We start from the raw sequence: 27,929 nt of genomic DNA on the forward strand, positions 1-27,929 counted from the left end.
TCGGCTTAAGGAAATCTGCTCCTTTTCAGGGAAGCGCAGGGCCTGGCTCTGGACACGGTCTCGCGCCCTCGGAAGGCCGCGCCTTGGTGCCCCTGCGGGGTCCTCCGCCAGGTTCGACCGATGAAGCCCGCGGCCCGCCTGGGCGCCCTGTGCCTGGCGCTGTGCTGCCTGGGCGGCGCGCGCGGGCTCTGGAGGAGGTGAGCTGCGGAGGGGCGGAGGGGGGGGCGGGAGGGCCTGCAGGGGGACATGGGTTCCCCGAGCCTCCGAGCGTCTCCCGGGGGCGGTGCGCGCATGCTTTCCGTTCAGGGTCCGGTAGGATCCTGGTGAGGTGGTCGTGGTTCCTCTTTCCAGGTTTCTTTCTCTCGCCCTTCCTCCTCTCCCTCTCGTTCCCTCTTTCCTTCTTTTCTGTTGCAGCTGACAGTTTAAGGGGTAAACAGGCTGTCTGGGAGAGGAGTACTCATTTACTTCTGTAGTGGAGACCGAGATTTGAGAACCAGATTTTCATTTTCTTCTGTTTTATTTGGGTAATGCTCCAGTTAACAGAAGGATTTCATACTTCGCAGGCCTGGGAAACGGGCAGTTTTCTTTTTTTAAAAAATTGGGGTATAGCTGCTTTACAACGTTGTGTTGGTTTCTGCTCTACGACGAAGAAGTGAATCAGGTGTATGTATACACACACCCCCTCCCTCTTGGACCTCCCCCCCACCCCACCCCCCACCCCACCCATCTAGGTCAGCGCAGAACATTGAGTAGAGTTCCCTGTGCTGTACAGCAGGTTCTCATTAGTTATCTGTTTTATACATCGTAGTGTACATATGTTAATGCCAGTCTCCCAGTTCATCACACCCCCCTCTTTCCCCCCTTGGTGTCCATACGTTTGTTCTCTGCATCTGCGTCTCTGTTTCTGCTTTGCAAATAGGTTCATCTGTACCATTTTTGTAGATTCCACATCTATGCGTTAATATACGATATTTGTTTTTCTCTTTCTGACTTACTTCACTCTGTATGACAGTCTCTACATCCATCCACATCTCTACAAATGACCCAACTGCGTTCCTTTTTATGGCGGAGTAATATTCCGTTGTATATATATATACCGCATCTTCTTTATCCATTTGTGTGTCGATGGGCATTTAGGTTGCTTCCATGTCCTGGCTATTGTAAATAGTGCTGCAGTGAACATCGGGGTGCGTGTGTCTTTTTGAATTAATGGTTTTCTCAGGGTATATGCTCAGGAGTGGGATTGCTGGGTCATATGGTAATTCTATTTTTAGTTTTTTAAGGAACCTCCATACTGTTCTCCATAGTCGCTGTGTGGAGAAAAGGGAACCCTCTTGCACTGTTGGTGGGAATGTAAATTGTTTTTCTTTTTTAATGAAGCACTGTTGCTGTTCTATCACTTTAAAAAGTAACATTAAATTTCAGTTTTCCCAGAAAGTGTATTTTCTGAAAAGAGCTACATTAATTAACTAATTGTTGCTATCAAGTTAAGAGTGTATCATCGGAGAGGTAGTGCAGTGTACGGGTTGAGTATGAACTGCTAGCTCATATCCAGATGTAGGACCTTGGAGCTCTCCATCAAGGTTGTTCATCCTCAAGTCGAGAGAGTAACAGCACCTGCCTCCCAGCCTTGATGCCAGGAGACATCAGTTAAAGTACAGAATGTGCTCAGAACCATGCCTGCCCGATAGTAATCAGTACCTGTCAGCGAAGACGTTAGGCTGTAGGATGTGGTCACCTCCAGCTGATTCTCACGATTCACGCCACTGATATAATTGGCGAGCAAGGCATGGTTTCGAGAACATGAGGGTGGTTCGGACCCTGAGGGCCTCGCAGGTCAGCGGGCGTTTTCCCGGCCCTCTTTCTCTGCTGAGTGGGGGCCTCTTTCTCTTTACAGCACAGTTGGCATCTCCACCGCTTTGGGAGGATGTTTCTCTCCGGGTGGTGGGTGGTTATTGTGTGACAGACGTTGTGAGTCTTGGTAGCTTTGTTGTAAACTGCATACTGGTGGTCTAGTTTTCCTGGCCTCTGCCTAACCTTCCAGCCTCAGTTTCCACCTATGTGAAATAAGGTTTTCGTACCCAGAAAAAAACACAAAAAACCCTCTTCTAATGCTTCTCCCAGCTCTAACGTTCATGCTACAGTTCTTCTCTTTTCTCTTGTACCGAGCACTTGCTCATTAGTTCAGACTGAAAAAAGTTTTGAAATCTTGTGAATTCTCTGCTTATTCAGCAGTACTCAACTATTTACAAAACGAATGTGGAAGAACTTAATACTGTTGTGCTCTTGAGTCTTTGCTTCTAAAAATGCATTTATCCTGAGTTACGTGTCTGCTCGAGTTGTACCCCCTGTCGCTGCTGCCGTTTTCCGTCTGTACAGCGAGTATTTTCACAAGCCGGCCTTTCTGCCTCTGTCTCTGTGTGCTAAGCCTTGCACACCTGGCAGGAGGGAGGGTCCCCGTGTCAGTGCGCCTCCACGACCCCTCATGGAGAGTCTCGGAGGGACGGGTGGGTGTCACGGGGACGTGGGAAGGAGCCCCTAGGATCAGACGTCACCCATCCTGCAGAGAACGAGTAAAGGTTCCCGGTGGGTGGGGTGGTGGCAGCAGCCTCGCGTGCCACCCCAGGTGGCGTTCTGTGGCCACGTGAGCTACGAAAACCGTTCTGTTTTCCGGCCTCTGGGTCTGCCGAGGGGTAAGGGGTCTGTGTCTGCGCCGCGTGAACACCTGAGGAGAAGGGCGCCTTCTGGTTCATTCCCTCGCTGCTGCTCTCTGTCCCCTTCAGCGGGGGCCCTCCGGCTGCCTGATCCAAAATCTCAGCCCTCTCCCCACCTGGCAGGCCTGCCGTCCTCCCTGTTCCTAGTCCTTGGCCCTCAGCGCGTGCGACCCCGTGCGTCCCCAGTCGGCACGGCCGTCGGGCCCCTGGCCGGCAGGCGCGCTGCGGAGGGCAGGGACTCGGCCCCCCAGCCGTGTCGGGGCCGCGTCCGCAGCAGCAGCGCCGGGCGCCCCGTGTTCCCCGATGAACGCAGGCGTGAGTGGATGGATGAACTGATCTTTCTGTAACTTTTTGAAAAGCTCCTGAAAGACACGTCCCTTGTCTTTTAACAGTGACAGCCACGAGTGGCACAAGCTGATCATGGTCCACCACTGGCCCGCGACGGTGTGCGAGGTGAGTTCTGCCGCGACCGGCCCCTCTGACCAGTGATCCCCCCCGGTGAAGAGGAGGTCGCCCGGCAGCTTTCCTCGCCGAGCGCCTCTTGCTGACCGAACCTCCCGGCCTGTCCTGGCCCACGAGGCGGCGCCTTCCCGGCCGGAGACCGTCCCTCGGGGAGGGCCTTGCGCGAGGCTCTGGGGGCGGTGACACAGGCCCACAGACGGCGGTGGCTGGCTCAGGCGTCACGAGTGTATTCTCCCAGTTCTGGGGGCCAGAAGTCTGAAACCAAGGAGCGGCAGGCCCCTTCCGCAACTTTCGAGGGAGGATGTGCTCCACGCCTCTTCCTGGCGTCTGGCGGTGCCGGCGCGCCTTGGCTCGTAGGCACAGCCTCTGCCCCGCCCCGCGCCGTGGTCTCCATCCGTGTGTCTGTTTCTTATAGGAACCCCAGGGATGGCACTGAGGGCCTACCCTCATCTAGTCTGACCTCCTCTTAACTTGATGACACCTGCAAAGACCCTGTTCCAGATAAAGTCACATTCAGAAGGGCCTGGGGTTAGGACTTCAGCATGCCCTCCGGGGACAGGCCTTGACCTGTCCCCTCCGCCCACTATTGCAAGTCTCATTAAAATGTCTCCGCCGGAGCCTTGCCGGCCTCCTTTGCCCCGCTCGGCACAGATGGCGCCTTCCCTCCTTCAGGGTGGCCTCCGTCTGGCCCTGCCTCGCCTGGTGCCCTCGTCCTTGTAGAGCGTGTTGCAGAGGCTCTGTCCCGAGAGCAGCCACTGGCGTCCCTCCTGCTGCCCGCGGGCCGTGTCCCCCCCGTCCATCTTGGGGGCAGTTGTCGCGCCGATCCTGGTATTGGTGCCACGACTCTAAAGTCGTTTCATCGTATTGCTGAGCTGGCCCTAGTTTTATTGACAGTGTTTCTGAAATTTTGACTTGAAGATTCTCAATTTTGAGGCCTTTTCTTTTAAGTACTGGGAGGTGGAGACATTTATAAAAGTCAAAGCCTCACCACCATGGCATTAGCTACCACCCCCCTCCCATCACACGGTTACCACATCTTTCTTATGGTGAGACCATTCAGGTCTCCTCTCTTTGTAGCGTTCAAGTGCGTGAAACAGCATTATTCGCTGTGATCACCATGCTGTTCGTTAGATCCCCGGGCTTGTTCATCTTATAACTGGAGGTTTGTACCCTCTGAGGAGCATCTCTCCCCACCCCCGTTTCCCCAGCCCCCGCCCCTGGCAGCCACCACGCTGACCCTGGAAACGCATTTCTAGCAGGGGATCTCTTACCGTATCAGGCTGCTCTGGTTTTAGTTTCCCAAACTTGACAACTTCCTGTGTCTTTCTCCCTCTGGTGCTGGTGCTTTGCTCCAGGGTAGGGAGGACAGTTGGCGGTGGGTAGAATGGATTTGCCTGTAAGCTGTTTTCAGTTTTGTTGGGAATCTAGCTCTCACTCCTACGTAGTGAGGACGCACGGGGGCCGTGGGTTCCTTCAGGAAGGACCTGCGTGTGGAGCTCCTACCCTGGGTATCACTGGGAGATTTGCCTTCAGGGCCTGGGACGAAACTTGTGGGTGTTCCTGTGTGCTGACTAAATATGCATGGAAGTGCCTTCCTGCCTTGAGGCTTTAGAAATGAGATGAAAAAAATCAATTACTAGCAAAATATCGTTGTTAGGGGATTCATTTCGATCCAGGGCGGCCATGACAAGGGTCCTGCTATCCCAGTCAAGTGTCATCCCGGGGACAGGGCCGTCTCTGGGCTCCTGCCCCTGTGAGCGATGTACGCGTTACAGGTGCAGGGACAGGTCTGTCCTCAGTGCTCAGCACGGCCCCTCACGAATACTTGCTGACGCGGGAAAGAAAGCGGCACCTTGACCTCAGTTCCCCCCCGTAAAGGCTCATCTGAGACGCTGGGTGTAGAGCCGAGGTAGAAAATCCCCGCTGGGGCCTGTCTCTGCCCGTCCCCAGCTGTGCACTGTGGGAAAGGGCCCACCTGCTTTGGATGTGGTTTCCTTGGGGATGAGATGGAAGTCCACGACCTCTCCCTCTGATCCCACACTCTGTCCTCCTGCCCTCGGCCCCCTTGTTCTGTAGCCTCACATCAGACATTTCAGGCACCTAAACCAGGCCTGCCCTCGTTTCCAGACCGACCGTAAAAAGCAGCAGCCTCCCTACATCAAAAGGGGATTCAAACAGGAAGGGCTTGCACGCGAGCAGGACGAGTCAGCAGCTCCTCACCAGACCCGGCATGTACTGTTCATTTGCATATTCACTGCGGGGCTACTGGGCCTGGCCTCTGACCCACTGCCTGATAGCTGAGGTGATGATTGTTTTGGAAAAACCCCATTTTAGCTAAGCAATTCGGAGGTTCCTAAAAAGTGTTACACTGAGATTTTTATCTCTGTGGGTTTATCTTTAATGTTAAGGATATGCTCCTATTCTCACCTTGGCTTTTTTCTTGGCTCCAGATTTTCAATACTTATTATTCCACTGTTGTTTTTGGGCCTGGTGCCTGAACAAACTTGAGTTTAGCAGGATACTGTCAGCCTCTTGTTCTCATTTTTGATTGTATGACAAGAAAATTATTCATGGGTAAGTATGAGTGTATCTGTCAGATTGACTTAATTTTCAAGCACATAAAAAGAACAAAAGGAGCCATTAAATTCTGTTTTCCAAATCGTTGGTTCACTCATTTCAAATGAAATAGCCAGCCGCCCCCCTCCCCGTGGTATTCTCATGAATATTGCTTATGGTAAATTACCACGGAGCTTATTTTGTGTTAGTCCCGTATTGGATCTCATTGATATTTGTCAAAAGAAAGGAAGGTTGTTAAGTGTATTTAACAAACAACAAACCAGTTGTCTTCTCTGTCTTTTCTCCATAGGAAGTTAAGAAGCACTGCAAAGACCCCCCAGATTACTGGACAATACACGGATTATGGCAAGTACTTCATGCATTTAAAACTTCAGCAGCCTCAGAAGCTGGCTGACCTGGAGATCTAGCTTGGGTCTCATCCTGATGTGTATACTTGTGATTTCTGTTAGGAGTTTACTCAGTAGACCAGATCCTTATTGAAAAACATCTTTAGTCTTTCTGACATAACCCTGCTTCTGTTGTACTTGAGTTCTGTTTTGATAGAACAGTAACAGTCTAGTTTAAATATGCATTGAAGGGTTCTCGATACATTTTAGATCACTAAATCTTAATTTTCTTCTTTTGGGGCCAATAAGTAAATGCATAACAATAAATAAATAAATGTGTGTATATTACATATATATATATATGATGTGTATGTATAGTATACATACTTCACAGACACCCAAATTTATTTTTCTGGTTTTGGCTGCATTTTGTTTAGTCTATTTTTTCGTTGTATGTGCGTATATTTGTGATGTTAAACTATGTGTGCTAATTTGCCCAAAGGGGGGATCGGCCTGGTTCCCCTTCTCCCCGAGAGGAGGGCCATCCTGGCTCTTGCCGGGCTGCCCGTCCCTCAGGGACAGGGGTCAGCAGGAAGCAAATTAAACCCGGGGCCTGCGGACCTGGCCTCATCCCACCTTTGGGTTTCTGGGATTTTGCTCACGTCCTCGGCTGTCCTTGAGCTGGGGGACGGCACCCAGCGCTGTGGGAGCTGGGCTGGTCTCGGGTGCCGGGCCGGCCTGCCGACGCTGGAGAAAGCAGGTTTGGTCCCTCATGATGTCAGCTGCGGGTGGAGGCTGAGAGTTGACACGTCCAGAATTAGACACGTGAGGACAGCGTCACATGCACAGGTCGGGAGGGTACACGTGCTCGGTGCTAAAAGAAACATAGCAGCCAGTCGTAAGCCGTCACCAGGCACTTCTGAGCACGATACATATGTTGTCCCATTAATCCTCGTCGCCCTGAAAGAGACGGGAACTCACGCCCTTCTCACGCTGTGGTTGATGAGTGGACATTTGCAGACTCAGAACCCGGCCAGAAATCCCCGCGGGGCCGGCTCCGGGGCGCCCCCTACCGGCTTGTTTACTTTGCTTCCTCTGCTAGGACGTCGGCCGGTTTGCAGTGTGCCTGGATGTTTTGAACGACTCTCCACTTTGAAAGAAACCCCAGTAGTGACCGCTTGTGCCCGCGCATGACTCACGTGGCGGAAGGAATTCCCAGTTAGAAGTCACCTCCCTTTCGTTCTCTACAGACCTCAACGCAGGTGTTTTCTCATGCCGCTTGCAACCAGCCCAACCAAGACTAATTTCTCTTTATTTGTTCAATTTTAATTTCAAGGCCTGATAGAAGTGAAGGATGTAACCGATCCTGGCATTTTAATCCAGAAGAGATCAAGGTATTCACTTATTTTTTTACTTTTTATTTTATATCGGAGTATATAGTTGATTAGCTCTGTTGTGTTAGTTTCAGGTGTACAGCAAAGTGATTCAGTTATACATACACATGGGTCTACTCTTTTTCGAATTCTTTTCACATTTAGGTTGTTACATAATATTGAGCAGAGTTCCCTGTGCTACGGTTTACCCATTTTTAAATAGAGCAGCGTGTACGTGTCAATCCCAATCTCCCAATAGATTTATTCCTCCTCTAAGTGTGCCCTCAACGTCATGCTTTAAGATGTTTTCACCAGCATTTACTGATATCTGAAATAGTCCCACAAGTTAAATACGATTTGCATTTAGTTAAATCCTTCTGTGCCCTGGGCCCGCAGCGCCGCAGTGACTGTGTGAGGTGACCCTGGCCCCAGCCCGCGGCCCGTCATCCCTGCTCCGGGACCCCCGGCCGCTCGGCGTGTGCTCAGGCGTGTGCGCGTGGCCCTGGCTTGCAGAGGCGCCGTGGCCCCCAGGCTGTCCTTGCTGGCTGCGGGCAGGGCGGGTTTCTCAGTGGGCCCTGTGAGCAGCGAGGGAACAGTGAGCCTTTCTAGGACAAAGGCTCGTGGTACAGAGGGACTCCTGGCACTGGGGGTACGAGAGTTGGTAGCAGACACTCCTTCCGCACGTGCACACACACCTACACACACACACACGTGCACACACGCGTGTTCACCTCTCCACAGGGTGCTGACAACCCCTCGTGTGCCTAGTCAGCTGTCAAGGTAACTAGTACCTGGATTTACAGGGCAGGGCCTGTGCGGTTACTGAGGCCTCCCTGAAAACATGGGGTAGAATTAGGATTTGCTAGAATTACGGACCCTTTCCAGGAGTGTGCGGCCCCCAGGAGGACAAGGTACTTAGTTCCAAACCCATCACAGGTTCTAGTCCAAATGGAATTATTTCCTCCTCTTTCCTTCTCACGAGGACCTTCAGTGCTGTGAGCCTGGAGTCCTGAGAGGCCGGGGCCCCAAAGCCTGGTGAGGTCTCTCTCCTCAGACCTACTTTTCTCTTCCCGGACTGACTTCGACTCCCCCTAACGTTCCTGGTTAGAGTCTTGTGATCCTGCAGCGGCATCCAGGTTAATTTACTCATAACAGTGTTCTGCGTGCCTGCAGTGTATCGGGCACTGGGCCAGGGACTGGGGACACGGGGAGCAGAGCCAGACGAGGTTTCTGGCCCACGTTGCCTGCAGCCGGGAGCCGGCACACACGTCACGGAGTGACAAGCGGAGTGCCTGGGGGGAGAGTACTTAAAGCTTAGGACGGTGGACCTGGGCCAGGCCCCCCTGGGGAGGTGACAGAGGGCTGGAATCCGACTTAACCGGGAGACGGGAGAGGGAGGCTGGGGCAGGAGCATGTGCAAAGGCCCCGGGGTAGGATGGCGCTTTTGAGGAAATGGGGGTAAGCCAGTGTGGCCGGGGGGTGAGCAGTGGGCCGGGGCAGTGTTGAGGGCCAGGTCCCACAGAGCCTGTGTACTGGTTAAGGATTGTTTGTCTGCGTGAAGCCCCAGAGGGGAGTCGTTGGAAGCATTCAAGCTGGAGAGTGAAGGACGCCAGTGTGGCTTTTCTGTGGTTGCCCCGGCTGCCTGCCCGTTCAGTGAGGGGAGGCTCTGCAGGGTCCCTGCCAGAGGCCAGGAGCCTTGACTAGACGGAGGCTGTGGGGATGGAGGGGGAGGAGGCAGCAGGCAGGACCGACTCTGGGCGGGGGCCTGTCTAACCGGGTGGGTGTCAGCCTCCTTCCCCGGCCCCGGGGACCGGGCCTTGGCAGATGGGATCGAGGGTCCGCTGTGCACACGTTCAGCTTGGAGTGCCCTGGAAGCATCCGGGTGGGGTAAGTGTGTCAGGAGAGAGGTCTGAGCCGGAGATGAACTTCGGGATCGGCGGAGTCGGTGAGGCGTACGCGTGAGCGCGATGGGGTAGTGTGGAGCGGGCGGGGACAAGCCTCCAGTAGCCCCGGTGTTTAGAGCAGGAGGGACAAGGGCCATGCGGAGAAGCAGCCAGAGGGGAGCTTCGCGAAGGAGTGTAACCAGGGCTCCTGAAGGGAAGGCGGGGGGCCCTTCGGATGGAGGGCTTGCGGGCCCAGGCCTGGAGGTGACCGGCAGCTGCCCTTTGTTCAGAACAGTGCCGCTTTACTTGCTTTGTAGCAGAGTGTCCCATCTAGCATCTGTCCCAAACAAAAGCAGCCTAGTTTGGGCCATAAATTATATCGTCACCCTGCTCCCCCGAGGGCTATGGGGGCTGAAGCCAGCTTGTGGCAGGCGGAGGGCAGGTGGGAATGGAGACAGTCGGGAAGGGCAGCGTCCGGGGAGATGTCCGGCCGTGCGGGGTCGGGGGCTGTGTGTGAAATTGGTTCATAGCCGCTGGGTTGATGGGAAGGACCCATCACAGCGGGAGTGGTGGCAGGACTGAGAAGGTGAGGTCATCCTGGGCCTGTTGACACACCTTTTTTTTTTTTTTTTTTTCCCAAAGGTTCACATTAGCTTTATTCGCAATAGCCAAATGCTATTAAACAAATTGTGGTATAGTCACACAATGGAATACCACTCAGAAATAAAATAGAAAAAACTACTAATACTACACACCTTTTTTAACGGAACCTTTTCTGGCCTCGTGGGTGTGTGGGAATTGGAAAGTAAACTTGAACGCTGCTCAGTTTAGGGTGACTGTCTGACCAGCGTAGGGCTAAGACTGCCCAGCCCAGACAAGCTCTTCTCTAGGGAGAGCGAGAACTTGTATTTTGTGTTTGATTTCATTAGTAGACACTATTTTTTAGGCAGTTTTAGAAACCTAAAACAGAAAATTTAAGGGGGAATGACAGAGTTCCCATACACTTCCCCCCATGCCCCTACCCTGTACAGCGTCCCGCAGTCAGAACATCCGCGTTAGTGAGGTACACACGGTACAAGTGATGAGCCAGTATTAATACTTTATTACCAACTAAAGTTTATAGTTTACGTTAGGTTCACTCTTCGTGTTGTGTGGTTTTTATGGGTTTGGACAAATGTGTAATGACATGTATCCACCATTATAATAGCATACAGAGTAGTTTCACTGGCCTAAAAATCCCCTGTGCTCAGCCGGTTCACCCCTCCCCAACCTCAACCCCTGGCAACCCCTGACTTTCACTGTCTCCCTTGTTTTGCCTTTTCTAGAATGTCATGTAGTTGGAATCATACGGTAGGTAGCCTTTTCAGGTTGGCTTCTTTCCCTCAGTGATATGTACTAAGGTTCCTCCACGTGTTTTCATGGCTTGATAACTCATTTTTTTAGTGCTGAATAATATTCCATTATCTGGATGGACACAATTTGTTTATCCATTGACCTGTCAGAGCTTGTATTTTCAGATACACTTGCACGATTACCTAGATTTCACGTTTAGATCTGTCTTAAGAAACACTTCATGCAAAATAAACCCAGAATCATTTTACTCACCTGAGTGTTATTAATTCACAGAGCTCAGTTCTATTAATGTATTAGTTTCTCAGATTTGCCTTCTAGGTTTTGAGTTGTTAGGTCCTACCTCGATTTATTATTATTGCTGTCACTATGCACAGGACCTTTTGCCAGACATGAGGATATACTGGCCTGATCTGCTCCATCCGTCTCCTAACGGCAGCCTCCATTTGTGGTGAGTCTGAGTTCTGAGGGCCGTCACGAGCCTTGAAGCACAGGTGTGAGCGCTTCGGGGCTGTTCCGGGTGGAACTACGGGAGCACAGGTAACGTAGAACCCGTCTCTCGAGGCTCTGAAGCTGGAGTGGCCTTTCACCTGCTGTGCCATTTTTGGAGCTCGTCTTCAACGGATAAAAGAGGGCAGGTAGAATTTACTTTGTAAACTTGCTTTTTTAATCTGTTAGATCGTTCATTACTTCGTTTTAAAAACTTCCTCTACTGAGGCTTAATTAAGCCAAACACTTGCCTATCTAAGACGCCATCGCTCCTAATCAGACTGGAGAGAATGTTTCTCAGAGAAATGGTGCTGTTGTCCTGAAATAGATCAAGAAAAAAGAAGACGTCCTCACAAGACAGTGATCTCTCTCCTGTGACTTACGGCGGAGAGAAGGTGAGGTCTTCACGGAGGCTGAGCCCCGTCCGTCCCAGTGTCCTCAGTTCAGCGGGAGCTGAGCCGAGGAGAAACGTGCTATGTTTAATTCAATAGACCTGGGCTTCCCTGGTGGCTCAGTGGTTAAGAATCCACCTGCCAGTGCAGGGGACACGGGTTTGAGCCCTAGTCCGGGAAGATCCCACATGCCGCGGAGCAACTAAGCCTGTGCACCACAGCTACTGAGCCTGCGCTCTAGAGCCCGCGTGCCACAACTACTGAAACCTACGCACCTAGAGCCCGTGCTCCACAACAAGAGAAGCCACCGCAATGAGAAGCCTGCGCACCGCTACGAAGAGTAGCCCCCGCTCTCTGCAGCTAGAGAAAGCCCGCCCGCAGCAACGAAGACCCAACGCGGCCAAAAATAAATAAATAAAATGTAAAAACAATTTGCCCCGAGAATAACAGCAGTGGACATCTTGACTGTTCATTGCAGGCTAGGAAAGTTTGGGCGCGTGTGACGAGCTTTGTGAGCTTCAGCCCCTCACTTCTCCAACAGCCCCTCCAGGACGTTCTGGAATTGCTGCCCCTGTCCTACAGAAACTGAGGCACCCATAATTCAGTTACATGTTCAGTTAGCTGGAAAGAGTCTCCTCTTTCTACTTCATAGAATTTAGAAAGTTATCAAATACATCACCCTGGAAGCTATTCTAGATGAAGAAAGTTAATTACTTACCTACTTTTATTTTTCTTCATGGCTTTCTTAGGTCTGAGAGACTTGTAACTTCAGCCATTGCAGTCACTTAGAATTGGCACTCTGGGTGATGTTATCAAAGAATTAGTGCACCTTTAGATTGGACTTCTGTGAGACTGCATGTGGGTGCCTTTTGAATGCTTGCATGAACATTTTTGGTGAACTCTTCCTCATGAATTAATCACTGATAAAGCTGAGGAAAGCTGGTGCCCGTTTTGTTTTTCCATGCTAACCATGGTTAACATCCGAACTGACAAGTTGTCAATCATTCTAAAGTGGGTATGAATTACGTTCAGCAATTGATTGGATGGCATCGCAAGGCAGCGGGAAGGGCCCTGAGCCTGGGGTTGGGTGCAGGTCAGGGGCTACCTGGCCGGGGGGCAGGTAAGCCAGGTTCCTAGCCAGCCCCTCTGAGCCTCGGTTTCCCCATTTCTAAACCAGCAATAATGTTTTCACTTTGCAGAGTTGTGAGAATCAAATGAAGAATGGGAAGACATTTTGTAAAGCTAATGGTTGATAAAATGTGAGGAGTTACGATCAGTAGCAGTGTGTTTCTTGAATATGAATAGCTGCTTGTTTGCAGACACTTGGCTGGGCTGTTGCTTCAGAACAGGTGTCTGTGTAGACGGACGTCTACGCCGTAAGCAAGTGGGGAACTGGCCCCAGGCAGTGTTGGTGGTTAGTGAACCTGCCTTTTCTGTGCCAGTGGCTTAGAAGTGGCTGTTTAGCCGCTCCTGTGAAACCCCCTGGCTGTCAAGCCCTGGCTTTCCGGGAGGACGCCCAGTGCCATGTGGTTCTGTGGGTGCCTATGGGTCGTATGGTAGTTCTATTTGTAGTTTTTTAAGGAACCTCCATACTGTTCTCCATAGTGGCTGTACCAATTGAACTTTACCCCTCCCGCTTTGTGAAAGCAGCAGCATGCCTGCCCAGGAATGCCCTGCACGAAGAGGAGCCCGTGCAGACGGTTTACTGGGAGGCAGTGTCATTACTTTTTAACCAGAGATTTTTTTTTAAAAACATCCTTACAGGAAGCATGAGTGGGAGAAGCACGGGACCTGTGCCGCCCAGCTGGAAGCCCTCAATTCCCAGAAGAAATACTTTGGCAAAAGTCTGGCTCTGTCTAAGGAGCTTGCCCTGAACAGGTGGGTGACTTGGTCCTGTAGCCTCGCCTTCCTCGCCCCACTCTCCCAAGTCACCCCAACCCCGGAGCAGCATCGCTGCCTCCGCTGCCGGGGACCCGGGGAAGCGGCCAGTGGGGTCGTCCCTGAGAAACACCCACTCCTCCCCCTGGGCCTTTCCAGATGCCTGGGGGCCCCGCCCACTCGGAGCAGACTGAGAGCCTCGGGGGGCTCATCAGACATACTTCAGCCAGAGGCGGACAAGACCGAGGGGGGCACGCCTCTTAGCTGTGGATCCTGACAGAAGCGTGTTGCGTTAGCAAGACCCGCACGCCCGGAATCCTTAGGCCTTTGCTCTGGTGGCCCGCGACACGCAGGAGGGGGTTCGGGGTGAGCTCCGTGAACCCCTAGCGATGATCAGGCCCCGGGTGAGCTCTGGGGACTCGGAAGCCCAGCGAGGGCCCTGCTGAGAGCCAGGCTCGCCCCGGGGAGCTGGGGGCAGGCCGGCCCGCCACGTAGGCAGCACTTCCTCCTCTCCCTCATCTCAGTGCTCAGAATAAACCGGGAGCTAGTGTAAAAGCCGCGGCGGGAGATGACGACACGGCTCACTCAGGCCGAGCAGAGCAGGCCCACGTCCTGTGGAGAACCTGCGCGTCTCCCTGAGGCGAGGACACCCCCATCGGTTCCCGGCGCCGGCCCCGACCCCCCGGCGTTGGGGGCTCCCCGGGCCGTGTCCCTGCCCCACTCTCCGCCCCCCTCACTGTGATCATGGCGGAGCGACGGCTGGGACCTGGGTGGGGAGGACCCCGGGCCGAGGCGGGAGGGGAGCGCCCCTGGGGAGACGGGAAACCACAAGGACACCCGAGATCAGGCGCTCAGCGCCCCGGCTCCCGGTGGGGGCCAGTCGTGCAGTCGCGCAGCCGCTCCCTCCTCGGATCTGCCCCCTGCTGTGAGGTGATGCGGCCCCGCCCGGGGAGCCCGAGGTCGCTTCCGGCGCTGGATCTGCGGGGCTGAGTGCCCGCGCTCAGGACGTGATAGAAACGGCAGCCTCTTACACGTCCCGGGTGTCCTGCAGGGGCTTCGTGCTGGAAGCAGGAGAACAGGTCCCGGGCACACACTTCCCCACTGCAGGGGTCCCCGGGAGAGGCGGCCCAGGGCGTGTCGGGCAGCGCCCAGCGCACAGTCACGGGTGCTTCCCCCGCACCAGCCCCCGGGGGAAGGGAGGTGCCCTCTGTTTCCCGCTACGGACCTCTCGGTCCCAATTCGTGAGCAGCGCGAGTCCCAGCCGGCTCTGCAGCCCAGGTTTGGTTTGGTTTTGGTTTTTAATTAATGTTTATTGGAGTGCGGTTGCTTTACGATGTTGTGTTAGCCTCCACTGCACAACAAAGTGAATCAGCCATACGCATACAGGTATCCCCTCCCTTTTGGACTTCCCCCCCGTTTAGGTTACCACAGAGCACCGGCTGAGCTCCCTGTGCCCTACAGCGCGTTCCCGTCAGCTGCCCATTTTATACAGAGTATCGGTAGTGTGTATGTGTCCATCCCAGTCTCCCAGTTCCTCCCACCCCTCCCCCTTCCCCTTGGGGTCCATACCTTTTTGTTCTCTACGTCTGTGTCTCTGTTTCTGCTTTGCAGCTAAGAGATCTTAACCTATACCATTTTTCTAGATTCCACATATATATGCGTTCTTATACGACATTTGTTTTTCTCTGTCTGACTTACTTCACTCTGTCTGACAGTCTCTAGGTCCATCCATGTCTCTACAAATGACCCAGTTTCATTCCTTTTTGCAGCCCAGGTTTTATTGAATCAGACAGGAAAAGGAATAAACCGACATGCTGAAAGTTTTAAAGTCAAATATCTGAATAATTCATCCCTTCATCCAACAGCTATTTATTAAGGACCTCCTGCTTAACGCTTTTTGAATGTCGGTGGCTTTACCTGTATACACACAGGGGCAAAGTTGCTGAATTCTGGAATCACTGGAGTGTGTGCAGAGGGGCCCGCGGAGTGAAAGGCACTCCTGGGAATAGAATGTCTGTTAAAAACTATAGAACAACCATAGAGGAATCCTATTCTTTCCTAGTTTCTCCAAGGAAAACCTAAACTCTCAGTACTCACAAAATTAAAATTGAGTCAAAACTTAAACATCCCTTCTATTTTTCTCTAATTATAAACCATTACTACAGATTGTCTTTTTCTCAGAGGTAAGCCTGTCACATTATCATAAAGTAGCAGTTTTAAATTCAATTTATAATATAGAGGTAGCAAACCTGGAGAAATGTGAAATATCTTGAACCGAAGCTCTCAGATTACCCAGATACGGACCAGGGGATTAATGCCAAACTAATCTTAACTCGGTAGGAAAAATTATACTCTATCATGGTCTAGATGCCAAGTTTCCCCCAATATTTCTCTCTCTCTTTGCCGTATTTCCGTGATGCCCTAACCCAGGAGGGCTCTAGAGCAGTGTTACCCCAAAGAAATAGAACTCAAGCCACATATGTGGTTTTAAATTTTCTAGTAGCCTAATTAAAAAGAGCAAAAAGAAACATTGGTTTTATAGTGTATTTTGTTTAACCCAATATATCCAAAATATCACTGCAACTTGTAAAAAATACTTAAAAATCATCGAGAAGTTTTGCATTTGGGGGGCATAAAGTGTTTGAAATCTGGCATTTATCCTGCGGTGACAGTGCAAGGACCGGAAGTGGGTGTGTGTCTTCAAGGGCCTCTTCCCGCTTGTTCTAGGACCACACAGCAAAGATCCATAGGTCACCGATGTGCAGTCTCTAGAGAAACTGTCTCGTTAATGCTTTTGCCAGAAACCGTGACTGAAGGAGGCAGGGCCTGGCTGGAGTCCTGTTTCCCTCAGGCAGACCCCTGTCTGATGATGTCAGCGCCTGGGGTCCCTGCATCTTCTCCGCGTGGTCACAGCTGGGATAATCCAGAGGCGTGATGGGGGATACAGAGCATTTTTGGAATTATTAATCTGAGAATATTTTTACGCCATACTCTGTCATTTAGTAAGTTAACCATATCATACTATGATTAGCATTCACCAGAGCCGGTTAAAACCACGTGCTTTAGGAAGTGATTCCAGGCTGTAGGGATTGAACGTATTTTAAAGATCTGGCCAAATGCAAGGTTGTCAGGATAAGGCTAGAATCCCAAATCAGTCGCTGACTATCGTTTAGGAGAGGCGTGGCAGATGGGTGGTTATGCGATAGCAGCTCCAGTTGGTCGCGGCCATCCGGACCGCTGCCGAGGTTCCGGTGCTGGAAGGGGGGCCCAGATGAGACACGCGTGCGCCCAGGGTAAGGGGAGGTCCAGGCACCATTTTATGTGCTGCCCTTGTCAACAGAGTTATTGCCCCATGTAATAGAAAGTACACACTTTCCTTTAAGAGTGTCTTCATTTTTACTGTGAAATATGGTAAAAAAAGAAAGGAAAATGGATCTTCATGATAGTTATTTTTTTTTTACTTTAAATTTTAGCACACTCCAAAAATTGGGAATAACACCATCTACTTACTACCAGGTAAGTCTTGCTTTCAGCTTAATCAAATGTGTATCCGCTAACTGGGGGCACCTGGCCACGTTCAAGTGTTCCCATCATCCTGTGAGCTACACTCAGGTTTTTGGTTTTTTGTTTGTTTTTTTTTTTGCGGTACGCGGGCCTCTCACTGTTGTGGCCTCTCCTGTTGCGGAGCACAGGCTCCGGACGCGCAGGCTCAGCGGCCACGGCTCGCGGGCCCAGCCGCTCCGCGGCATGTGGGATCCTCCAGGACCGGGGCACGAACCCGCGTCCCCTGCATCTGTAGGCGGACTCTCAACCACTGCGCCGCTAGGGAAGCCCTACACTCAGGTTTTAAAGTGACCCAAACCAGACCCTCTGACCTGACTATTATGTTTCTAAATAGGTTTTATTTAAATCTTGTTTTCCTCTGTGTTTTGAGTGTAAACTAAAGGCTACTTAAACCGATGATTTTGAAGCAGATTGATGGTTTCATGGTGAGAAGTGTGTTCTGGGTTCTGAAGAGGCAGGTAGAATATGTAGTTGGAAACCACTGTTTTATAATAGTTTGAGGAAGAAAGTGAAATTTTATTTTTACGATATAACTATGCTTTGTTGCGTGAGAAAACTAGAAATTTAAACATGGCCGAGCCTGTTGGCTGGTGGCCTATACAGAAAGTAATTGTTTCCACCCAGGGTAACCTTCTGTGTGAGCACAGCCGTGTTTGTGCCAGGCCCCCCCTGGCATCGGTGGACGCCAGACCACGGGCCTGAAGCCTGCTCTGTGGCTCTTTGCAGATATAAAAATGCCTGAAGGTGTGGATATTAAAAAGCCCGATATAGGATATAAAAAAGCCTGGCCTTCCCTGGTGGCGCAGTGGTTGAGAATCCGCCTGCCGATGCAGGGGACGCGGGTTCGTGCCCCGGTCCGGGAAGATCCCACATGCCGCAGAGCGGCTGGGCCCGTGAGCCATGGCCGCTGAGCCTGCGCGTCCGGAGCCTGTGCTCTGCAACGGGAGAGGCCACAGCAGTGAGAGGCCCGCGTACCGCAAAAAAAAAAAAAAAAGCCTGAAAGTCACTGATTTTTGCAATTCTGAGTTCCGGTGTCATGGCTGGATAAAATGTAAAAACAATTTGCCCCGAGAATAACAGCAGTGGACATCTTGACTGTTCATTGCAGGCTAGGAAAGTTTGGGCGCGTGTGACGAGCTTTGTGAGCTTCAGCCCCTCACTTCTCCAACAGCCCCTCCAGGACGTTCTGGAATTGCTGCCCCTGTCCTACAGAAACTGAGGCACCCATAATTCAGTTACATGTTCAGTTAGCTGGAAAGAGTCTCCTCTTTCTACTTCATAGAATTTAGAAAGTTATCAAATACATCACCCTGGAAGCTATTCTAGATGAAGAAAGTTAATTACTTACCTACTTTTATTTTTCTTCATGGCTTTCTTAGGTCTGAGAGACTTGTAACTTCAGCCATTGCAGTCACTTAGAATTGGCACTCTGGGTGATGTTATCAAAGAATTAGTGCACCTTTAGATTGGACTTCTGTGAGACTGCATGTGGGTGCCTTTTGAATGCTTGCATGAACATTTTTGGTGAACTCTTCCTCATGAATTAATCACTGATAAAGCTGAGGAAAGCTGGTGCCCGTTTTGTTTTTCCATGCTAACCATGGTTAACATCCGAACTGACAAGTTGTCAATCATTCTAAAGTGGGTATGAATTACGTTCAGCAATTGATTGGATGGCATCGCAAGGCAGCGGGAAGGGCCCTGAGCCTGGGGTTGGGTGCAGGTCAGGGGCTACCTGGCCGGGGGGCAGGTAAGCCAGGTTCCTAGCCAGCCCCTCTGAGCCTCGGTTTCCCCATTTCTAAACCAGCAATAATGTTTTCACTTTGCAGAGTTGTGAGAATCAAATGAAGAATGGGAAGACATTTTGTAAAGCTAATGGTTGATAAAATGTGAGGAGTTACGATCAGTAGCAGTGTGTTTCTTGAATATGAATAGCTGCTTGTTTGCAGACACTTGGCTGGGCTGTTGCTTCAGAACAGGTGTCTGTGTAGACGGACGTCTACGCCGTAAGCAAGTGGGGAACTGGCCCCAGGCAGTGTTGGTGGTTAGTGAACCTGCCTTTTCTGTGCCAGTGGCTTAGAAGTGGCTGTTTAGCCGCTCCTGTGAAACCCCCTGGCTGTCAAGCCCTGGCTTTCCGGGAGGACGCCCAGTGCCATGTGGTTCTGTGGGTGCCTGAGCGATGGTGTTCTCTCTTTTCTCAGCTTGGGTTTGGTGTTAATCGTAGACGCGAACTGGAGCTGATTAGCAGAGGACCAGCTGAGGAGCAGTGGCGGGTGCTCGTGGAGCTTGTGCTGGGTTCAGGGGCTCCAGCCTGAGCGGGGGTGGGGGGCTTTGAGTAGCTGCCCGTGTTGAGGTGAGGAACTTTACCCCTCCCGCTTTGTGAAAGCAGCAGCATGCCTGCCCGGGAATGCCCTGCACGAAGAGGAGCCCGTGCAGACGGTTTACTGGGAGGCAGTGTCATTACTTTTTAACCAGAGATTTTTTTTTAAAAACATCCTTACAGGAAGCATGAGTGGGAGAAGCACGGGACCTGTGCCGCCCAGCTGGAAGCCCTCAATTCCCAGAAGAAATACTTTGGCAAAAGTCTGGCTCTGTCTAAGGAGCTTGCCCTGAACAGGTGGGTGACTTGGTCCTGTAGCCTCGCCTTCCTCGCCCCACTCTCCCAAGTCACCCCAACCCCGGAGCAGCATCGCTGCCTCCGCTGCCGGGGACCCGGGGAAGCGGCCAGTGGGGTCGTCCCTGAGAAACACCCACTCCTCCCCCTGGGCCTTTCCAGATGCCTGGGGGCCCCGCCCACTCGGAGCAGACTGAGAGCCTCGGGGGGCTCATCAGACATACTTCAGCCAGAGGCGGACAAGACCGAGGGGGGCACGCCTCTTAGCTGTGGATCCTGACAGAAGCGTGTTGCGTTAGCAAGACCCGCACGCCCGGAATCCTTAGGCCTTTGCTCTGGTGGCCCGCGACACGCAGGAGGGGGTTCGGGGTGAGCTCCGTGAACCCCTAGCGATGATCAGGCCCCGGGTGAGCTCTGGGGACTCGGAAGCCCAGCGAGGGCCCTGCTGAGAGCCAGGCTCGCCCCGGGGAGCTGGGGGCAGGCCGGCCCGCCACGTAGGCAGCACTTCCTCCTCTCCCTCATCTCAGTGCTCAGAATAAACCGGGAGCCGACACGGCTCACTCAGGCCGAGCAGAGCAGGCCCACGTCCTGTGGAGAACCTGCGCGTCTCCCTGAGGCGAGGACACCCCCATCGGTTCCCGGCGCCGGCCCCGACCCCCCGGCGTTGGGGGCTCCCCGGGCCGTGTCCCTGCCCCACTCTCCGCCCCCCTCACTGTGATCATGGCGGAGCGACGGCTGGGACCTGGGTGGGGAGGACCCCGGGCCGAGGCGGGAGGGGAGCGCCCCTGGGGAGACGGGAAACCACAAGGACACCCGAGATCAGGCGCTCAGCGCCCCGGCTCCCGGTGGGGGCCAGTCGTGCAGTCGCGCAGCCGCTCCCTCCTCGGATCTGCCCCCTGCTGTGAGGTGATGCGGCCCCGCCCGGGGAGCCCGAGGTCGCTTCCGGCGCTGGATCTGCGGGGCTGAGTGCCCGCGCTCAGGACGTGATAGAAACGGCAGCCTCTTACACGTCCCGGGTGTCCTGCAGGGGCTTCGTGCTGGAAGCAGGAGAACAGGTCCCGGGCACACACTTCCCCACTGCAGGGGTCCCCGGGAGAGGCGGCCCAGGGCGTGTCGGGCAGCGCCCAGCGCACAGTCACGGGTGCTTCCCCTCAGAATAAACCGGGAGCTAGTGTAAAAGCCGCGGCGGGAGATGACGACACGGCTCACTCAGGCCGAGCAGAGCAGGCCCACGTCCTGTGGAGAACCTGCGCGTCTCCCTGAGGCGAGGACACCCCCATCGGTTCCCGGCGCCGGCCCCGACCCCCCGGCGTTGGGGGCTCCCCGGGCCGTGTCCCTGCCCCACTCTCCGCCCCCCTCACTGTGATCATGGCGGAGCGACGGCTGGGACCTGGGTGGGGAGGACCCCGGGCCGAGGCGGGAGGGGAGCGCCCCTGGGGAGACGGGAAACCACAAGGACACCCGAGATCAGGCGCTCAGCGCCCCGGCTCCCGGTGGGGGCCAGTCGTGCAGTCGCGCAGCCGCTCCCTCCTCGGATCTGCCCCCTGCTGTGAGGTGATGCGGCCCCGCCCGGGGAGCCCGAGGTCGCTTCCGGCGCTGGATCTGCGGGGCTGAGTGCCCGCGCTCAGGACGTGATAGAAACGGCAGCCTCTTACACGTCCCGGGTGTCCTGCAGGGGCTTCGTGCTGGAAGCAGGAGAACAGGTCCCGGGCACACACTTCCCCACTGCAGGGGTCCCCGGGAGAGGCGGCCCAGGGCGTGTCGGGCAGCGCCCAGCGCACAGTCACGGGTGCTTCCCCCGCACCAGCCCCCGGGGGAAGGGAGGTGCCCTCTGTTTCCCGCTACGGACCTCTCGGTCCCAATTCGTGAGCAGCGCGAGTCCCAGCCGGCTCTGCAGCCCAGGTTTGGTTTGGTTTTGGTTTTTAATTAATGTTTATTGGAGTGCGGTTGCTTTACGATGTTGTGTTAGCCTCCACTGCACAACAAAGTGAATCAGCCATACGCATACAGGTATCCCCTCCCTTTTGGACTTCCCCCCCGTTTAGGTTACCACAGAGCACCGGCTGAGCTCCCTGTGCCCTACAGCGCGTTCCCGTCAGCTGCCCATTTTATACAGAGTATCGGTAGTGTGTATGTGTCCATCCCAGTCTCCCAGTTCCTCCCACCCCTCCCCCTTCCCCTTGGGGTCCATACCTTTTTGTTCTCTACGTCTGTGTCTCTGTTTCTGCTTTGCAGCTAAGAGATCTTAACCTATACCATTTTTCTAGATTCCACATATATATGCGTTCTTATACGACATTTGTTTTTCTCTGTCTGACTTACTTCACTCTGTCTGACAGTCTCTAGGTCCATCCATGTCTCTACAAATGACCCAGTTTCATTCCTTTTTGCAGCCCAGGTTTTATTGAATCAGACAGGAAAAGGAATAAACCGACATGCTGAAAGTTTTAAAGTCAAATATCTGAATAATTCATCCCTTCATCCAACAGCTATTTATTAAGGACCTCCTGCTTAACGCTTTTTGAATGTCGGTGGCTTTACCTGTATACACACAGGGGCAAAGTTGCTGAATTCTGGAATCACTGGAGTGTGTGCAGAGGGGCCCGCGGAGTGAAAGGCACTCCTGGGAATAGAATGTCTGTTAAAAACTATAGAACAACCATAGAGGAATCCTATTCTTTCCTAGTTTCTCCAAGGAAAACCTAAACTCTCAGTACTCACAAAATTAAAATTGAGTCAAAACTTAAACATCCCTTCTATTTTTCTCTAATTATAAACCATTACTACAGATTGTCTTTTTCTCAGAGGTAAGCCTGTCACATTATCATAAAGTAGCAGTTTTAAATTCAATTTATAATATAGAGGTAGCAAACCTGGAGAAATGTGAAATATCTTGAACCGAAGCTCTCAGATTACCCAGATACGGACCAGGGGATTAATGCCAAACTAATCTTAACTCGGTAGGAAAAATTATACTCTATCATGGTCTAGATGCCAAGTTTCCCCCAATATTTCTCTCTCTCTTTGCCGTATTTCCGTGATGCCCTAACCCAGGAGGGCTCTAGAGCAGTGTTACCCCAAAGAAATAGAACTCAAGCCACATATGTGGTTTTAAATTTTCTAGTAGCCTAATTAAAAAGAGCAAAAAGAAACATTGGTTTTATAGTGTATTTTGTTTAACCCAATATATCCAAAATATCACTGCAACTTGTAAAAAATACTTAAAAATCATCGAGAAGTTTTGCATTTGGGGGGCATAAAGTGTTTGAAATCTGGCATTTATCCTGCGGTGACAGTGCAAGGACCGGAAGTGGGTGTGTGTCTTCAAGGGCCTCTTCCCGCTTGTTCTAGGACCACACAGCAAAGATCCATAGGTCACCGATGTGCAGTCTCTAGAGAAACTGTCTCGTTAATGCTTTTGCCAGAAACCGTGACTGAAGGAGGCAGGGCCTGGCTGGAGTCCTGTTTCCCTCAGGCAGACCCCTGTCTGATGATGTCAGCGCCTGGGGTCCCTGCATCTTCTCCGCGTGGTCACAGCTGGGATAATCCAGAGGCGTGATGGGGGATACAGAGCATTTTTGGAATTATTAATCTGAGAATATTTTTACGCCATACTCTGTCATTTAGTAAGTTAACCATATCATACTATGATTAGCATTCACCAGAGCCGGTTAAAACCACGTGCTTTAGGAAGTGATTCCAGGCTGTAGGGATTGAACGTATTTTAAAGATCTGGCCAAATGCAAGGTTGTCAGGATAAGGCTAGAATCCCAAATCAGTCGCTGACTATCGTTTAGGAGAGGCGTGGCAGATGGGTGGTTATGCGATAGCAGCTCCAGTTGGTCGCGGCCATCCGGACCGCTGCCGAGGTTCCGGTGCTGGAAGGGGGGCCCAGATGAGACACGCGTGCGCCCAGGGTAAGGGGAGGTCCAGGCACCATTTTATGTGCTGCCCTTGTCAACAGAGTTATTGCCCCATGTAATAGAAAGTACACACTTTCCTTTAAGAGTGTCTTCATTTTTACTGTGAAATATGGTAAAAAAAGAAAGGAAAATGGATCTTCATGATAGTTATTTTTTTTTTACTTTAAATTTTAGCACACTCCAAAAATTGGGAATAACACCATCTACTTACTACCAGGTAAGTCTTGCTTTCAGCTTAATCAAATGTGTATCCGCTAACTGGGGGCACCTGGCCACGTTCAAGTGTTCCCATCATCCTGTGAGCTACACTCAGGTTTTTGGTTTTTTGTTTGTTTTTTTTTTTGCGGTACGCGGGCCTCTCACTGTTGTGGCCTCTCCTGTTGCGGAGCACAGGCTCCGGACGCGCAGGCTCAGCGGCCACGGCTCGCGGGCCCAGCCGCTCCGCGGCATGTGGGATCCTCCAGGACCGGGGCACGAACCCGCGTCCCCTGCATCTGTAGGCGGACTCTCAACCACTGCGCCGCTAGGGAAGCCCTACACTCAGGTTTTAAAGTGACCCAAACCAGACCCTCTGACCTGACTATTATGTTTCTAAATAGGTTTTATTTAAATCTTGTTTTCCTCTGTGTTTTGAGTGTAAACTAAAGGCTACTTAAACCGATGATTTTGAAGCAGATTGATGGTTTCATGGTGAGAAGTGTGTTCTGGGTTCTGAAGAGGCAGGTAGAATATGTAGTTGGAAACCACTGTTTTATAATAGTTTGAGGAAGAAAGTGAAATTTTATTTTTACGATATAACTATGCTTTGTTGCGTGAGAAAACTAGAAATTTAAACATGGCCGAGCCTGTTGGCTGGTGGCCTATACAGAAAGTAATTGTTTCCACCCAGGGTAACCTTCTGTGTGAGCACAGCCGTGTTTGTGCCAGGCCCCCCCTGGCATCGGTGGACGCCAGACCACGGGCCTGAAGCCTGCTCTGTGGCTCTTTGCAGATATAAAAATGCCTGAAGGTGTGGATATTAAAAAGCCCGATATAGGATATAAAAAAGCCTGGCCTTCCCTGGTGGCGCAGTGGTTGAGAATCCGCCTGCCGATGCAGGGGACGCGGGTTCGTGCCCCGGTCCGGGAAGATCCCACATGCCGCAGAGCGGCTGGGCCCGTGAGCCATGGCCGCTGAGCCTGCGCGTCCGGAGCCTGTGCTCTGCAACGGGAGAGGCCACAGCAGTGAGGGGCCCGCGTACCGCAAGAAAAAAAAAAAAAACAAACAAACAAAAAGAATAGACGTTTAGATTAGTAGAATAGAATTGAGAGTCCCAAATTAACCCATATATCTATGGTTAATTGATTTTCAACATGTGTCAAGATCATTCACTCGGGGAAAGAATAGTCTTTTCAACCAGATGCCCACATGCAAAAGAAGGAATCTAGACCCTTACCTCAAATAATGTACAAAAATTAATTCAAAATGTATCCTAGACTTAAATGCACAAGCTAAAACTATAAAACTCTTAGAATACCTGAAAGTCACTGATTTTTGCAATTCTGAGTTCCGGTGTCATGGCTGGATGCTGAACCATTATTCTGGTCTCTTGACAGTTTGTGAGCTAAATCTGCACTCGAGTCTTGCTCTTTGTGTCTGCTGTTTTCGTCCCTCCCTGGAGAGTAGGGACCGGAGGGAACAGTGCCCTTTGCCCTTCAGGAGTGTCAGCTGCCCTTTGTCCATCCTGCCAGGAGGCCGGGAGGCAGCGTGCTTGCCGGCCCCTTTGGTTTCATCTGGACTCCCGTTTAAGTACATAAAGGGAATTTTTTACATCCTTGCTCAGAACTTGACATTCAGAGAACTGATTTCGATTCTAGCAAAGGCAACAGGGACAGCGCATGTTTTCTGAGCTCCTTCTCTGTACTGGAGGCGTGCGGTGTGGTGTCTGAAGTAGCGAGATGCACGGCACAGGCAGGGTCCTGACCTCTGACCTCCTAGCAGGAGAGTTTCTGCTTTTAAAAGCACCGGCCTCCAGGCCCTGGGGCACGACAGCGAGAACAGAGACCCGTGTAGAGCAGCTTGTGTGGACTCCGGTCTGGAGCGGGGAGCCCACGGGGGCAGCCTCGTCTCCTTCGGGGGTGGGGCAGTTCACGCACCAGCATCTTCCAGTTCTGTCTGTGAGCCAGGGGAGCTCAGGGGGCTGACGCTGTTGTCGGTTGTTTGCGTTCGTGAGAGTGGAAACCAGTGTCACTCGTTCTGAGTAGAACGGAACTGTTCATTTTCTCTGTTGAAGTTTCATTTCTAACGCACTTTATCTAATTTCAGATTTCAGATATTAAAGATGCCCTTGTCAGTGTGTACGGAGTTGTGCCCAAGATCCAGTGTCTTCCAAAACAGGTCAGACGTGTGATGTTCTCTCATCCTTTCTGTCCCTATCAAGAAGACAAGTTCAGTTTTTCTGAGAGCTTTGTCCTCACCGTGGAGTTCCCAGGACAGAGTGGTATATGTGTGGGTGTGCAAACGGGCTTGCGCTGTGTGTGTGTGTGTGTGTGTGCACACTTTGAAATAACAAACTGTCCTTTGACACCGTGCTAGGATGGGGCTTGTTTTCTGGCGGCTTCCCCCTAACAAGAAGGCTCCCGTTCTGGAGGGGTAGTGCAGTAAGGGCGAAGCAGTGTGGGTATATTTTGCAGTTAAACATTTCTCAGTGTTTGCATTGTTAGTCCTAGACATTTCAGTTGTAGTTACCTGTCCAACTTCTAGATGGATTGTACTTTCTTTTGTCAGCTGATACAGTCTTAAATTCATTTAGCGATAGGGTGCTGTTTACCTACTTACCTACAAAAAGCCATGTCTTCTCCTGGGACTGGGGTGCAGATGCGGTGTGCCTGGCTGTGTCTGCACGCCCCTTTACCGATGTGTACATTTCTCAGCTGAAAGGGGGGTCCCTTCCCTCACGCTGCCAGGCTGGCGCAGGGGAGTGGCTGGATGGTGACCACAGGTGCTGCCTTGGGCCCCAGCCCCACTTCACCGCTGGAGCTAGGGTCCTGCTCCTGGAACACGGATCCTAGGTCCGGAGCCACCGCTTTTGTTTTTCTTCAAGTTCTAAAACTCGCTGATCATAGAATCGTCATGATGATCCACCCTGAATTCTGAAACGTCTTTTGTTCCTCACTGCAGGGCGGCGAGGACGTGCAGCTCCTCGCGCAGATTGAGGTGTGCTTCTCCAAGGACCTGCGGCTGCAAAACTGCATGGAACCCGGGGAGCCGGCGCCCCGAGGGCTGGAGGCGAGGCCGGCGGCGAGCCTGGGGCTGGAGGTCTGCCAGGATGGCATCCTCTTTTACCCCGCGCTCAACAAGACCAATCACTGATGCCCACATTTTGTAAATAGTCTTTATTTTGAAAAGCAAGAGGAATTGACAAACCACTGCTTTTTGAAAAGCAACTCCGAAGTGAAATCTCCTGTTTACAGCCTCCTTTACCTAAGCCTGTTCTCTTTGTTTTGCTTTGCACCCTGTGTCTGGGAGTTGATTTTCGTGGTACATGTAAAGATGGGGTGAACATTGGGTACGTCGAAAGGGAGGAAAGTTCCCCGCCTCTTGGCTGCTTTGTGACTGCAGTAAAGCTTCTGGTTTTCTTTTCCTCTCCTTTATCAATCTCTGTGGCAGCCTTGGAAGACAAGTCTGGGCAGATGGTACCGATTCAGAAGAACTCTCTCCTGTGTTCTTCTCAGTGAGCTGCCTTCTCGCTCTGAGTACTCCTGGGGGGCCGTTGGGACCAGCCCTCGAGCAGGAGCCCGGGCCGCCTCGTAGGGGGCGCACAGGAGGGCATCTCCACCTCTGACCTCAGGGCTGTCGGCTCCTGTTCCGTGGTCACCCACCAGCGTCTCCCTCGGTGACCTGGCATGGGTGGGCATGGGCGTGTCCTCTGAGGGTGAGATGCTCGGGGGGGGGGCAGGGGCGGGGAGGCGGGGTGCTGCAGGCTTCTCTCTTCTCGCCAGAGGAAATCTGGGTGCATGACGGAGTGCCAGCCAGCACCCCCAGTCAGTGGGTGCTCCTCCCTGCAGACCAGAAATGCTGCAGGTCAGTCTGTATCTGCTCTCCTTTCCTTTCTGTCAGAAGGCAGCATCAGGCCTTAGAGCACTGGGGCTGACGTGGCCCCACGGGCGGGCTGCATCCTTGGGTGAAGCCTGGGGACAGGGCTTGTCTCGGAGCTGATGCGAGCCCCAGGCTCAGGTGGGCTGCTGCAGGCATGGTCCTTACCCGCTGAATGGCATTTCACCTGTAAAGTGAGGGTACCTAAAGTGGCCTGTGAAGTGGACTTCCTGTGCTTTATTAAAACTATCTCTTAACATTATTTCTCCCCAGTCTCTGTCCTTTTTAAAAATGTTTTTGGCTGTGTGGG

At 52.3% G+C, this 27,929-nt stretch overlaps 1 protein-coding gene across 1 annotated transcript; it reads left to right on the plus strand.

Moving 5' to 3' along the window:
- Nucleotides 1-98: 98 nt before the first annotated feature.
- On the plus strand, nucleotides 99-27,929 carry RNASET2 (ribonuclease T2). The gene is made up of 9 exons (XM_024122694.3): nucleotides 99-197; nucleotides 3,107-3,167; nucleotides 6,043-6,098; nucleotides 7,416-7,473; nucleotides 11,063-11,136; nucleotides 13,331-13,444; nucleotides 16,918-16,960; nucleotides 25,850-25,921; nucleotides 26,705-27,929. The coding sequence occupies exons 1-9, from the start codon at nucleotides 121-123 to the stop codon at nucleotides 26,894-26,896; spliced, it is 747 nt and encodes a 248-aa protein (XP_023978462.1). The 5' UTR covers nucleotides 99-120; the 3' UTR covers nucleotides 26,897-27,929.

This window comes from Physeter macrocephalus, chromosome 10 (genome assembly GCF_002837175.3).
Source record: "Physeter macrocephalus isolate SW-GA chromosome 10, ASM283717v5, whole genome shotgun sequence".
NCBI classification, from domain to species: domain Eukaryota; kingdom Metazoa; phylum Chordata; class Mammalia; order Artiodactyla; family Physeteridae; genus Physeter; species Physeter macrocephalus.